At 39.0% G+C, this 14,904-nt stretch overlaps 1 protein-coding gene across 1 annotated transcript in view; it reads left to right on the top strand.

The window, feature by feature from the left end:
• The window catches only part of LOC121325319 (putative leucine-rich repeat-containing protein DDB_G0290503), a 142,430-nt gene extending 132,406 nt beyond the window's left edge, over window positions 1–10,024 (top strand). The window contains exons 37-44 of the mRNA XM_041267748.1: window positions 394–561; window positions 2,112–2,279; window positions 2,885–2,947; window positions 3,699–3,808; window positions 4,050–4,124; window positions 4,493–4,586; window positions 4,920–4,990; window positions 8,014–10,024. Coding sequence (XP_041123682.1) covers window positions 394–561; window positions 2,112–2,279; window positions 2,885–2,947; window positions 3,699–3,808; window positions 4,050–4,124; window positions 4,493–4,586; window positions 4,920–4,990; window positions 8,014–8,101 — 837 coding nt within the window. The 3' untranslated portion in view covers window positions 8,102–10,024. The remainder of the gene's footprint in view (window positions 1–393; window positions 562–2,111; window positions 2,280–2,884; window positions 2,948–3,698; window positions 3,809–4,049; window positions 4,125–4,492; window positions 4,587–4,919; window positions 4,991–8,013) is intronic.
• The last annotated feature ends 4,880 nt before the right edge of the window (window positions 10,025–14,904 follow it).

The following is a 14,904-nucleotide window of genomic DNA, read 5'->3' as shown; positions in this document are numbered from 1 at the left end:
GGATTTTCAACCGAAACAACTGTTCAACAAAAAAAAGATATTATATAAATACACACAGTGATTAAATCTGCGATATAAGAAACTAAATGTAATTGGGCTGTTTCCAATGTGAAAGATTTATATATTATGCAAATTATATCTCTGACGTATGATACTAAAATGATAAGGTGAATCAATCAAGAGCCTGCTAAAACTGATCTCAATTTAATATGAAGACATACTACAGGAGGTGTACAAACCAGTAATAATTATCACCTTTGTAGAACTTGAAATGATTACCAACTGGACTATTATAAAAACAGTGAAAGCAATTCAGGGCAGATTTAGCGTGGGTCTGATTTCTTAAATCATATCTGTGTCAGATATCAATGCCATATTGTTCGCTCCCCTCAGCTGAGCGAGCGGAGTCGGGAGGCGGCGAGCCTGCGCAACGAGCTTGTCCGTTCTCAGCAGCGCAATGCTCAGCTCGGGCAGGAGAACGCTGCATACGAGGAGCGAATGAGGCGTCTCAACGGGGAACTGAAGAGACTGCAAAGCCTGAGCCAACACACACACGATGAGGTGAGCCCGGCACCATAAATACTGACCCCAAAGTACCCAGCCTCTGTCTAACACCACCCGGCAGTAACATCACTGCAAACCATGCTTTTTGCAATCTTACATAAATAGTAGGCATAGGACATTCCTAGACAAAAATCCCAATAGAAATTAAGGACTGGTAATAACTGAAGTTAACTCAAGGATTGAAGTAGCTATTCTAGTGAGAACACTGGCGTAGTGGATTATTTAACACAGTCCCCAGTGCAGGTTTTATTTTATTAAATGAAGCTCTAAATGACAATCCTCATCATCTGGCAGCCCTGTATCTGTGAGAGCTGGATAAATAGAAACAAAGCCACTGCTAATCCACCGCCTCTCTCACACACAGCTTACGGCAGCCTGACTCCCTACACCAGACTTGCATTAAAGCAACAACACAGCAATTTCCCAGACTGCACCACTGCTTTTTAAAGAACAATCTGGCAGCTTGCTTAGCTGTGCTGCTGCCATGCTGAAGAACTGGCTTGTATTTTACCATGCTGCTGTTTTACAGAACATTCTTACCATTTACCAAGCTGTGCTACTGTTGCTGTTGTGTTTAAATCTGCAATTTCAATTACAAGAGTCAAGTTTAATATTCACACGAAAGCAGCACTGGATAGTAATCGTTTGTAAGCACTGTAATACATAAAAGTAGAAAAAGCATATCTACTTATCGATGTGACCTGTTTAATAGGCTTCTGCACACAACTGAAGGCTAAACAATGTATAAGTTGTAAATTGTTTACAAAAAAATAAATCCAATATTAGTTTGATTATATTTAACAAAAGCGGTGTCATAGTAAATTGTCAATCTGTTGTTGTTTCAAATGATTGAAAGATCAAAATTAGTGTCACCTGTTTCTGCAAAATCCACAAGTCACACAGGCTTTTTAAAGTGGAAGAAGGAAGAGATGACAAAAGTTCATTTCCGAAACCTTCGATTAGTGTGCGCCTGTGTTAGGTTGTCCTTTCCTGCGGATTAGGCAAGAGATCTCAGAGAAAATGATGAAAAAATAATCTGCAGACTTTGGTTACACTGAGATCACAGAGGGGATTAAGAGGGATGTGAAGCTAATGCACAGATAGGCTGCAGGAAGTGAATTTCATCTCCGCTCACGTCTGGAGAGGACCTGTTTTAATTGCTTTGGTTTCCTTCATTATATGTATTGCTTTTTTTCTGCATTTAATTTGCTCTCCCCTTTTCTGTAGCACTTGAAAGCTCATACCAGACAAAATCCAGTGTCTACAAGCGTGTCTAAAGGTGGACGTGCAATACATACTACAGTGCATGTATAGCTAATTAAAAGACAACTGTCTTACCAAGAAGATTGCTTATTTCAAATCTTTATCATGCTCTTACAGTGTAAGGAAGAAGGCACTAGCTCAATTGTTTGCCTACTTGACTTTTATAGTTTATTTATGGATGATACCTCAGATCACACAACACTATGGAGTTCAGCTCCACGTGAAAACATTGTACCTGAGTTTTTGTACACTGTTTTTTGTGTTAATATCTATCGCGCCTACAGGCCAGAGCGTACGAGAGCAGGCTGTCTGAGCTCAGTGCCCAGCTAGCACTTACACAGAGGAGGGGGCAGGAGCAGCTGGCAGCGCTGGAGTCGAGAGATGAGGAGACAGTGATTCTCAAAGTGGAGCTGGCGTCCCTCAGGGAGAAATACCATACCTCAGTCCAAGAGGTATGACACGCACCCATTTTTGTGCATGAAACACTGACAGGTCCAGCAGGTATGCAACATAAGCCCACTCGATGTGCAGCAAACTCTGTGCCAAGTTTAAGGAGGTCTTGGAGTGGTAGTGCCAAGTTGTCAGTCTTCATTTCTGCGGGTTACAAGAACAGGAACAGTTCTCCTCACCATGCTTCAGCAGACCCTACTGGCCAGGTGTCCGGTGAGCTCAAGTGGACACCTGCAGGGCTGTCCATGCACCAGGGGCCTGTAGCTTGCAGATGTCCGCTGTTTAGCTTCCGTTGTCATGGTTGCAGGATCAGACAATGCCCACTGACCATCAGTTCTCCTGAGCTGTTGTGGGGACTCCTGGGAACATAATGGTTTATTTGGGACAAAACCGGGTATCGGGATAACTAATAATTTACTCTCATAATATACGCAACATTAAAATCTAACATTGTCTCTCACAGTGACTATGGTGATATAGTTATATTATTACTCATGATTTGTTTAGATATAAAATAATTTGAAGAGAGGCATATACATTTAAGTCATTAAATAAAAAAAAATTAAAAATTTGCTGTTTTAATCATTTCTCCTTGTTTCTTTTACAGCGAGATGTCTTACACTCAGAGCTGAACATGTTAAAGCAAAAGTACATGGCTACCTCCAATGAGGTACAGTACAGACGGGCCATACTTCTCTCTCCACTCCCTAGAAAGCAAATACAGACCACATACCATACCCTGAAGTCTTCTAACTTTGTGTGTCTATCTGTAGTGTGTAGCTTTGCTCTCTGGTGGTTTGTTTTTCAGTGGGTGTGTATTCACTTGACGCTGTCTTTCCAGGTGTATTTGTATAGACAGTGGATCACTGTGTGCATTCTATCTATCCCCAGGTTGAGCTGCTGCAGTGGTCAATAGTACTTTAATGCGCTATCTTTGTAAATTGTTTGACAGTGTGTCACTTTGTGTGTAGTGTGGATTGATCTGTAGGTCACAGACAGTGTCTTACTGTGTGTTTTGGTGTAGCTATAGCTATAGACAGTGTCTCTCAGCTATAGACAGTGTGTGTAGTGTGGATTGATCTCTATAGCTAGAGTTACTGTTAATAAATAATAATAATCTTTATTTTTATATAGCGCCTTACATAGTGGACCACCATCACAAAGAGCTTTACAAGATACGAGACTAGGGTGTGTGAACAATGCATCAGCTGCAGAGTCACTTACAACAACGTCTCACCCAAAAGACAAAGAACAAGGTGGTTAAGTGACTTACTCAGGGTCACACAGTGAGTCAGTGGCTGAGCTGGGATTTGAACCAGGGACCTCCTGGTTATAAGCCCGTTTCTTTAACCACTGGACCACAGTTTGTTTTGGTGTGGATGGATCGCTGTAGTCTCACTGCGTGTTCTTTCTGTCCCCAGGTGGAGGTGCTACGGTGTTCTCTGGGTGCAGCACGCTCGGACAGCTCTCGTCTTCATCAGGAGAGCGAGCTGGTCGTGTCTAATGTCAACCAGTGGGTAAAGGAGCAGAAGTGAGTATCCTAGCAGCACTGCCATTCACTTCAATAACAGTGACTGGGAGACAGCACTATAGCTAGTGAACAGCAGGGCAAAATGCCACAAGCACAGGTTTAAACAGATGTATTGTGTTAATGGAAGTTAGTGTTTACTGTAATTACTGTAAACTCCCAGTTTCTGAAGATCGCCTCATATTGCAGGCTCCATTTCAAGCCCATTTTACTCCTCTCCTTAGTTTTTGTTCTTTTCTTTCAGGCAAGCTAATGAGAAACTGGGGACAAAGATAAAGGAGCAAAGCAAACAGATAGTCCACCTGACAGCTGAAAAGGAGTAAGTCAGAGCACATTCACCACAAACTATATGATATCTTGCAGTTGATTCCCTAACTGTAGGTATAGATTTACTGTTCAAATGCATCACTGCAATAAAGGGGGAATAAAGTTAAAACGTGAAGAGAATATGACCTGGTCCTCACCAACCCTCTTCTGACACATTCACAATGGCAGTCATAAATGTATATACAAACACACACACACACACACACGCACTATGGATAATGACACAGGCTACAACTACTCTTACTATGTCAATGACAATGATGCTTCTGTCAGTTACCCTGTATCTTCCCTGTACGTTCTGCAGTAAGGAGAGGGGCAGGTCTTTTTTCCAGGACTAACTTGTTTCCCCACTCATAACAGCCACCTAACGGAGATGATTGACAACCTGCAGAGAGAGAACAAGAAGCTCAAGACAGAGCTGGATGAGCGGAGGATCGAGATCGAGAGGGTTCGAGTAGGTGCCTCAGTTCACTTATTCCAGAGGGTTAGAGTGGTTTCCTCAGTTTATTTATTCTAGAAAGTTCTAGTAGGTGCTTCAGTTTATTTATTCTAGAAAGTTCCAGTAGGTGCTTCGGTTTATTTATTCCAGAGGGTTAGAATGGTTGCTTCAGTTTATTTATTCATTTAATTTACTGGAGCCTTGTTTGCCCAAAGTCATTTCAGACAGATTTCTTATATTAACATTAGCTCTCATTATTTTCTATTTAGATCAATTCCCTCTTAGTGCTAGTAAGCATGGTGCAAGTGTCTTCTTTTTAATCATCATCATCTGTCTTTCACCTTCTAGGCTCTCCACGCAAGCCAATCAGAGCACCTTGCTGTCATGACTCGACTACGAAGCCAGCTGCATGACCCGGAGTAAGTACACACTTAGCTGGGTTTTCTGCTACATGGAATTCACCAGGGTCTATATTAGGATGTGTATAGTCAAATAAAGGAAAAATATGTTTATAAGAATAGAAGTACAAATGACCTACTTTGTGGTTTAAGTAGTAGTTTCTGCATATTGCGAGCTGCTGATTGGGTGTTAATGATTGGTTTCTGAGGTAGCTTGTGTCTGTACACAAAGTAAATTACTGGTACTTTATTTAAGTGTTAAGCCATAACATTTGAAACTTGCACAATGAAAGCTATTGGGAATCTATTGTAATCTACTCTGTTAAAATGCAATTAATGTTTAATTATTTATATTTTTAATACATTTTAATGCCAAGGGATTGTAGCCGAATTATCCTACTCCTGTACTGCTGTTGTTTAATGAGCAATGTAGCTTAGTGGTTTGCAGTGGTAGCTTAGTGGCTTGCATTTTAAAACCCAGTTCACATAGCAACAGTTTTTGTTTTCATTTATTTCTGTCCATCATCTTTACGAGCAAAGTTTAGAATATCAGCCTTAACGTAGTGAACCTTTTTCAAGTACGTTTGCCATTTCCCCAGATCCTTACCGAAAAAGTATGTTCTATAAAACCCCATTGCACTCTGGGGACAGCGTTTAAATCCTGTAGCTGTATCATTGCTCTGCTTGTGTGTGTTTGTGCTGGCCTCTTAACACGTTAAGAGAGCACATGCTGCTCTGGCCAGTTCAGGTACAATCCTGTGCTGCTGAAAAGAGCTGAGGTTGTTAACACTGAAGAGGCATTTCTTCAGCCAAGCATCAAATCTCAGAGGCAACCACAAAACAAGCGACTTGAACTTGAATGCACAAAACAAAACTTTTTCAACTCTTTTTTTTTTTTTTTTTTTTTTTTTTTTATATAAAGACCAAGGGGCACGACCCTGCTTCGGAGGTCAGACCAGATCACAAAACTTACCTGAGAATACCGGAATACCTGATAATCTAGCCCCCACACCAGGACAAAAGATACTAACCACTAAACCACTGGGTAAATAAACAAAGCTAAAATGGTGTGCTGTTGTTCTGCTGGGACATCCTAAAAGCCTTTGCAGGTGCAAAATTAAATAGCTGGATAAATCAAATGAATGTAAAGTGGTGGAGACTCTCGCACACACGCACACACTCTCACTCAATGCATTTGTTTATTTATCATATCAGATTCAGGAGCATGCAGCTATCAACTCCTTCTGCATCATTCATTTGCTTTCATTAACTGTCATTACTGAGGGCTTTTAGGAAGGACGCTTGGATTTCAGCACGAAATCACAAGAGAAAAGCTGTGAATCCAGTAAACCTGTTCTCCCTCCCAGAGTTTGCAAGAGATATACATTACCAGGCTAAAGGGGAAAGCAGTAAACAAAAGAGAAATGCATTCATGTTGTCTGAAGATGCAGTCTCCCACAATCACATTTGGATTTGCACACCAACAGTCATTCCTTGTGGTCTTATCTGCTACATTCATCCATAGTTTTGCCTTCTGTACATATTTTTAAATAAGGCATATTTGTGTTTCCTTTTAGAGAAAAGAAAAGCAGCAGCCACTTCTATTTGCAGAAGCCCACCTGCCCCCCTAAGACGTTGTTCTGCATTTCTGAAAGCATGGGGTTCATTAGCTTTTTTTTTCTTTCTTTTCCACTTCACTTCCAGCTAGAGGTCCCCTGATTGATAAAAAGCCTGTGCTGTTTATTTGGGAATCAGGGAATGAAATATTCATATTCTATGCTTTTCTGAGCAGAAGTTATCAAGATGCGGTGTAAATGGTACTTGGGATTAGATTTTCACAGAAGACTGCGGTTATTAAAAAAAAAAAAAAGAAATCTGTTGGCCATCTTCCTGGGAGGCAATCTATTTGTTTTTCACGCAGCAGCAGAGTAATAGAGTCAGCTCTTAATGCAGTGTAGCAAAAATGCTTTGGTCCACAGTCTTTCATGCCTTCAACTCTTTTTAATGGGACTGAATAGTTAATAGCAGCAGCTTCCATGTAGAAATTGTACAGGCAGACAGTTCCTGATGTATTGGGATTAAAGGGGCAAGATCTAGGGGTGTAGTGGTAGCTACTGTGTACAGGAATCTGTGGAGCAAGGTGGGAAGATATGGATGTAGGTGTGGGGTACAGAGTATTTAATTGTAAAGGTCGCTGCATAGTTGGCATTTATAGGGGCAAGACACAAGACAACAGGGTGATCTTGCACTGATCTTGGTCTACTGTAACTAAGGTAGCATTAGGTAGTCCAAGATTAGTGTTAATCATGGTCTCTAAGGCAGGGTCAGTATTTCTGGGGATATTGGCATCAAGAGACGACAGTAATAAGGTGGGGTGCTTTTGGGTTATCCTTTGTAAGGTGAAAGACTAGAGCAGTAGTACGCAAAGTGTGCAGTCAGTAAGTGGGGCGGCAGTTCCGGAAAATGTCAAAGTTATTTGATTTATCGAATATTTTAAATAAATACATAAATGACAGCAAATTAGTCCAAGTTCTTACCTTTCAAATGAGCCGTTGACGATCATTCTAGGACTTGTAGAACCGGGGAAATGATGTTGGAAGTGCAATTGTCAGTAAAACTAATGAACAGAGCTGAAATAGCGTCATCCATATATGGGGCGTTGTGTTAAAAAAACAAAACAAACAACAAGCACTAATAAAGGAATAAAACATAAACAGGATCAGTGCAGCCCATAGACAGCCAGGTAGAGACTGGGTATGCCTTGAAAATCTTGTATTACAATTATTATATCCAATTATTTACCGTTGTTTGCAGAACAGATCACAGACAAAAAGCACTGACTAGTGCCCAGCCTGACTTTGCTTTCCAGGATCTGAGCAAACCAATAAGTACTAGTACTTGGTGTAGTTTTTTCCAAGTTCTGCACCAATCCCATTCCAAGACCAGCCCTGATCTTCCTCTTTTGCTTTCTCAGATCTTAGCCGATCACATTCCCAAGGTGAAAACACCGGATGTAAAATATTTTTTTCTATTTATTTCAACAGAACTCTACACTCTGCAAGACCAGCCCTGAACAACAGCGGGAACCTAAAGAAGAAGAGGTATCTTGCTGCCGACCCAAACTGCAGTTAGACAATCGAAGAGGGGCCGTTCAGAACTGGACATCCCAGGTTTCGGCCTAGCCTAGGCCACATGCAGCAGCAAAAAAAAAAAATCAGTCACAAGACTCTACTACGCAAAGGACTTGCCAAGCACTGAGACCCTCAGACCTCACACCCCCCCCACAACAGAAGTTTAAAACCTGCATTGAGATATACTGACTGCGTGCAGAACCTCACATCACCTGCAGAATACGAAACAATACTGGACAAAGAGGGTCAAAGACCTCAACAAAACACCACCCGATGCAGGATCCAAGTAGAGACACAAAACTCACGTCTCGCATGCTAATGCCTTGAGGATTACTGACTGCTAAGGATTCTTACTACCATTCCACTGCACCGGCATAGGAAAGAATTAGATGACTCAGCCAAACCTTGACTCTTGCTTTTGCACCTTAAAGGTCCTTTTAATAATTGTATTTTGAAATCGCTTGACTTCTCTAGGAGTGCTATATAAACTTTTTGTACTCATAAGTGGTGGTCTAACTATAGAGAAAACACATTTTTAAGTGTTCATCCCCTGTAGCTGCTATATAATCTTTCAAATGAACATTGTGTTCTAATCATTGATCTGTTATTGCAATTAAAAACAAACCTATTCATGTTACAAGAGAACATTTCTTTTAATTTGAACCTATACTCCACCAGTAAAAGCCACAGTTAGATTTTGTCATTGCATTTTACACACCAGGAAATCGACCAGGATTATATTTACTGTACCATTCATTTTTAGGAGTAATCATGGGATAGCCATGGATAGGTAGATTATGCAATCCCAGGTGAAAATCCAGCTGCGATTTATCCTGGTCAAATCAACCCTGAAGGCACACATCTTGGTCCTTAAATTAACCTTCCGGATTGTTTGTTACTTGCAGTTTGCACAAAAATCAGACCCCAAATCCCTTTAGAAAAAGAATCAAAGTGACAGGAAATACTAATTTCAATATTGTAAAGGACCTAAAGCAAAACCATCATTATATAGAATTGTAGATTTCTGGACAATTTTAATAGGATTATGGCTTGAAAATATATAGAAATTAGCAGAGTCAGTTATAACATCATTTAATACAGTTGGTTGGTTTTGGACGAACAACAGTAAAATCAATTGGCAAAGCCTCGGGCATCTCACCTTTCACACCCAGTAGTTTTGTACAGGTTCACTGTGCCATGCATTAGTTGCAATGGTTTTAAAGGGACGACCCAGATGCAGAGGGACACACTGGAAGTATTAGAATTAGACACCTCCAGTGGTAAAGGGATGTTAGCAAAAGTATAGCACAAAGGACTCCATCTGGACTGTATAAACATGTTTATCTTGAGATTACCCCTAAAAGAATGGTTGGTTCATCCAGTGCTATAAAATACTGCAATTAAATGCAGAACAGCTTCCTGGCAGTAGATGAATTGATCAAATTAACCCTTAAGTCAGAAGGTAGCGTGTAAGGAAATCAATCCCTTTTTTTAATGCAGCGTGATCCACTGGTGCTAAATTTATTTATTTAATGTTTTTTTAAATGCATTGTAGTATTAGTTACCAGTGTTTGTTTTTGGTACAATCATGACGGTTTCTTTTTTTGATACATTGTGCTTTCTCAAATATAACTGAAGCCCTTCAAGGAGGAACTTAACCAATACTTAATTAAACAAACAATACTTTGCCATTGTTTGACATAATATTGTTGAATAATACAAAACATAGCTGTAAAAGAATGTTTCCTAGGATTAACACTGGACATAAGATTGATAAAAAAAAAATTGTTTAACTATGGCTTCAATGTAAAGAAATGACCTTTTGCCTAACAGAGGCATGTTAGCTATGTTGTGCACTGAATGTATTTTTTTTTTTGGTAGGTACTTATGCAAAAAAAGTACCTAATGTTGTTGAAGCTGACACCCTGGGATCCTTCAAGAAGCTGCTTGATGAGATTTTGGGATCAATAAGCTACTAACAACCAAACGAGCAAGATGGGCCGAATGGCCTCCTCTCGTTTGTAAACTTTCTTATGTTCTTATGTTCTAATACTTGTGATTAACTGGCATTGGATTCAATATTGAATAAGTGCTCTAACTTCCTGATTTGAATGCTAGTGTTTGAGATTTTTTACAAAGTATAAATCTATAGTACAGAGTTCTCTACACTGTACTGACTTTGCTCTCATTAATGTTTCTAATAAAACGTACATAAATTCCTGTGTGTTGTTGCACTTGACAGACAGATTTCAATTTAAATGGGACTAATCCTGCTGCTCTGTTATTTTAAGTACAGTTATCCAGATCATTTGGCCCCATGCTTGTAATGAAAGGAGCAGAGGTTTCAATATCTTTGTTTCATAGGGGAGGTAAAGTTTTTGAACCTGTGAGAGCTGATGGCACTGTGTAGTGTGTCTGCCTGCCTGTCTGCCTATGAGGGTTAATCCAGGTTTTATTGGCGGAAGCTACAATTCCTTTCTGGCTCCACCAGATCAATAGGCAACATTCTCCACAATACTCAAGTCAATACCCTACACTTTAGGTGTCTGAGGGAACTATAGAACTCCAATAATTGTTATTAATGATTCTGATTTCTACAACCACAATTCTACAGTAGCTAACGCATCGCTTAGACAAAATACAATAACCTGAAGCAAAAATTAATTTGAGAAAAACAGGGTAAAAAAATAAGTATATGCTTTCTCCAATAAGATAACACATCAGTCAATATATGCTGTGAGGCCCTGTGAAAGCACTGCATTATCCGTTATCACACACATAGCCTAATGTTGAAATTCACAGAACCAATTACTAGATGCAAGAAAAAAAAAGTACCCTTTGGCTTGCCTGTACGTACATTCAACCCTTAAGACAGAAAAGACACCTTCAGATTCTTAAATAAAATTTACTTTAGTTTGCTCAGAATTGGATAAGTGGGACATCCTGTACATCACGGATCTTCAACTAGGCCCTTCAACTATCGCCTTCAGATCCGACTCCCTTTTCCCCCATCCCTGCCCCTATACTTTGAATGGGCTTTTCCAAACAATTCTGTGCAGCTCTTGGTTCAATTGCTAAAATACATATGCAAATTCTCAGGTTACTAACAGATACATCAGATTAAACGGAAAAAAAGAAAAAGTAATCTGTAACAATAGATTGTTTAATGGGTACTGCTATTTAAACCAATGTTTATTAATAACATGTATTGCTCATTGAAATGCCACTTCTTGGCTGATTGCAAGAATCCAGATCAAGATCGGAATCCTGTATTGTGAGCCAATTCTATGTGAAGAATAGTACAGGCAGTAATAGAGTCTGTGTTAGAAGTCTTATTGGATGAACATGTGCTAAATACAACACTATTCCCATAACTACTACGAATTAAAAAAATATACCAAGAACAAAACAAAATAGTGTAAGTAAATAAATAGATAAATAAGTGGAGCTGCACCACCTTCATTCATGCTGAATAAGAGTGAAGGATGAAGGGATGGCTGCTGTTTGTAATTGGGTCCCAGAAGGCTGTTCATTATTGGAAAGGGAGGCAATACAAAAGCAGAGGAAAAAGAAAACCTTTATACTGGGCTAAATAGTCACCTTTGTGTGTAATTACTGGATTACAGTTAATTTAGACAGGAGCTGATGCTTCTGTTCACTTCATCAATCTCACTTCTTCTCTAATTAAGTTTGAAATGACAGTTGTTCATGCGCCTGCTATAGCATCAATTCAGAGAGATGGAAGACGGGAGGAGGACCCCTGTTTAATTATTTTTTATTAGCCCCACAGAGGATTTTAAACCACCAGTTTTGCTCTGTGTGTAGCCCTATCACATATGGCTCGTTCCTTGTGCATTAAAGTGATTCGTTTAGGTTTGTTTACAGGAAGCGATATGCGAAACACTTAAATCAATTGAATAGACAAATTGATTAGTATGCTATTGCACTTGGAAAGTCACAAATAAAGCATTTAAACTTAATGTAATGTCCAACCTGCCTTTGCATTTATTGATGCTCCACTTAATCAAGAACACAGTTGTTCTTTTTTGCAGAATAGTAAAATCGTTCATTTAGTTTGAATATCATTGAGGGGGCAATATATGTGTAAACACAACATGTAACAGATTATTATAAATAATCTGCTGCATTTAAATTAGATTGAGAAAAGATTGTAGATCCCTTATTACTTAAAAGATTTAATCAAGATTACTGAAGTCGAGTGACCATTTGATCTCTTGAGCACCTTCTGAAAAATATAGTCTTGGGTGCACAGGTTTCTGCCGTCAAAAGAAAATTTCTTGCTATAGTACAGTTGGGATACTTTTACCTATGACTGAAGCAAACAAGGAGATCAACTATTTTAATAGGGTATCAAAAGAAACAAGCTGATCAGTTTTCTATTTGCTAAACATTATCATGACTCTTCAGAGTCAAAGCATGTCTCTGGCTGCAAGGTATCTGAATCATATGGGGATGGCTGGTCAAGGTAGAAGAAGAATGTGGGCAGTTTCACTGAAATAAACAAGTGCAAGATTAACTTAAAGTAAGGATGAAAGCATATTTAACCTTGTGTGGTATCTTTTTTAAATGAAGAAGATGCATTCTCTCTGTATGTAGCAGACAGCAGGGCATAGCAGGTAAGAACTCGAATGAATTCACATCTACTGTAAATCCACTTTACCTAAGAGACATATGTCAGTGTCTGTTTAAATCACACACATATGAACTGTGATACAATGAAAACAAAACAAGAAGTCAAATCTAGGGTCCATCTCTAGCAAGAAAAAAAAAAGTATCAAACAAAACCATTAAGTACTGCCTGATTAAACTCTTGCCCATGCAGTACAGGGTTTGTTTATTTCCTAAAACCAAAAAAGCACTATTAAAGGCTTAACTGAAACAAAAACAAGCTTTGATTTAGAGTACATTTTCTATTTTAGTAAGGTGGTGTCCACCATTGCATACATCTAATTTAAGAAAGAGAATTTTGTTAGAGAGCGAGCGATTCAGGATATAGGCTTCATCTATAGATTCATCTATAGGCCATCCTTTCCAAAGACTCAATTTTCAAACTAAATCAGAGCTGCACAGAAAGCAATTAAATCCCTAAACCCCCTCTTCAAAAAAAAAAAAAATACAAGACACTGAAACCCACACAAGTCAAGAGAGGAGAAAACAACATTAGGAATTGAGTTAAAGACAGCGTTTTGTTTAGCAACAGAGGATCATCCATCATAATTATAATTAGAAAGTGTCACTTCACCTTTCTGTCTGATCAGTGGCTGATTAAATATTCTCTGGCAGAGGCGAGTAATTGAATTGTGCGAGGAACACAGGGCTGCTGTTCGAGGAGAATTCATTAGTCACAGGTCTCATCTGCTAATGAGCGAATCTAGGTAAGGATTTGCTTATTTTTGGTATTTAATTATTTATATTTTATTGAACTCTATTTTTGTCTTCAATATATTGACAGAGTGCAGATCCATACAGATTAAACACATTGCACCATATTTATCAACTACTTTTTGTAAGGAAAAGGTATTGAATTGATTTTGGCAATATTAAGACTCCAAATTAGAAAACGACTTAAATAAAACAACAGTGAGCGCTTTTTAATACTATGTAGACACAAGAGCATTGGCTCATGGTGAAAAGAGAATGATTCCTCATTATTAAACAGAGATCATGAGAAATCTTGGCAAGACATCCAGTACTGCCCATGTGGACTTACCCATTTAGTAGATTATTTTGCAGAGCTGTAAATGCAAAGAGTTTTACCAGCAAGACTGTATTCGGTTTCACATGCAAAGTTTGCATGCAGTCATATTAGATAAGATACAGTAATGTCAAAACTTTATAAAAATGGCCTCTTAAATACAAAACACCATAGGAAGCATACGCTTTGTGTATTTTATCTGTCAAATTTATGTGTAAAGCAAGGATATTTCATTTTAGTTTGTGGAAGAAGGAAGCCAAGCAAGAAGGCATTTGCTATTGTTTTGTAAAGATCACGACAGACGGAGCTCGTGAAGGCACCCCGTTTACTCATTTATTATTCCAAGCAGCTGGTTTTTTTGGGGTCAGTTTATTACTGTTTCCTGAGTGAATCTGTTTAGCTTTGAGTTCTGATCAGTAACTGTTCACCAGAGTTGTTATGGCTGTGCATCTGCTGTTACTGTATGTCTCCACAACTTTTTTTTAAAGACTGTTAGTGTGCATGCCATAATAGACTAACAAATTATTGTATGCACCCCCCCTCCCTGATATTCTCAATAACTTTCTCTTTTTTGTGCTTAAAACATGGCTCAGCTATGACATGAACCACATTGTAAGCACAATGCTACATTACAGAGCAGTACAGACACAGCAATTGATGGAAAATGGTTTTCCAGAACGTGTCTTTGCACATGCCTTTTTAGTTAAATGGAACTGGCCCCCACATGGAGACCTCCTGAACTAAGTGCTTCTTAACTACAGCGCCACAGGACCACCAACAGCCCAGGATCCTGGTTCAACCAGAACCAGAAGATGTATTTACAGATGAACGGCTTGGTTTCCTGAAATACTACTTATCAATGAATTATTCATGAAGAAGAACCATACATGTGCACTCCAAACATTTTTGAGATGTTGATTTCTTTTCAAATGTCACAAGTTCCATTATATGAATCACATGCACCTTTCTGTAGGTGTGGTACAGGCAGACATCTAACAAGTGGTGTCTACAAAACAAGATTGAGGACTTCAGAAAATCTGATAAAACTGAACATATGGATTTTCATCTCAACAATTTAATTGTTCAAC

This window comes from Polyodon spathula, chromosome 13 (genome assembly GCF_017654505.1).
Source record: "Polyodon spathula isolate WHYD16114869_AA chromosome 13, ASM1765450v1, whole genome shotgun sequence".
NCBI classification, from domain to species: domain Eukaryota; kingdom Metazoa; phylum Chordata; class Actinopteri; order Acipenseriformes; family Polyodontidae; genus Polyodon; species Polyodon spathula.
This window is presented reverse-complemented; position numbering and strand designations above follow the sequence as displayed.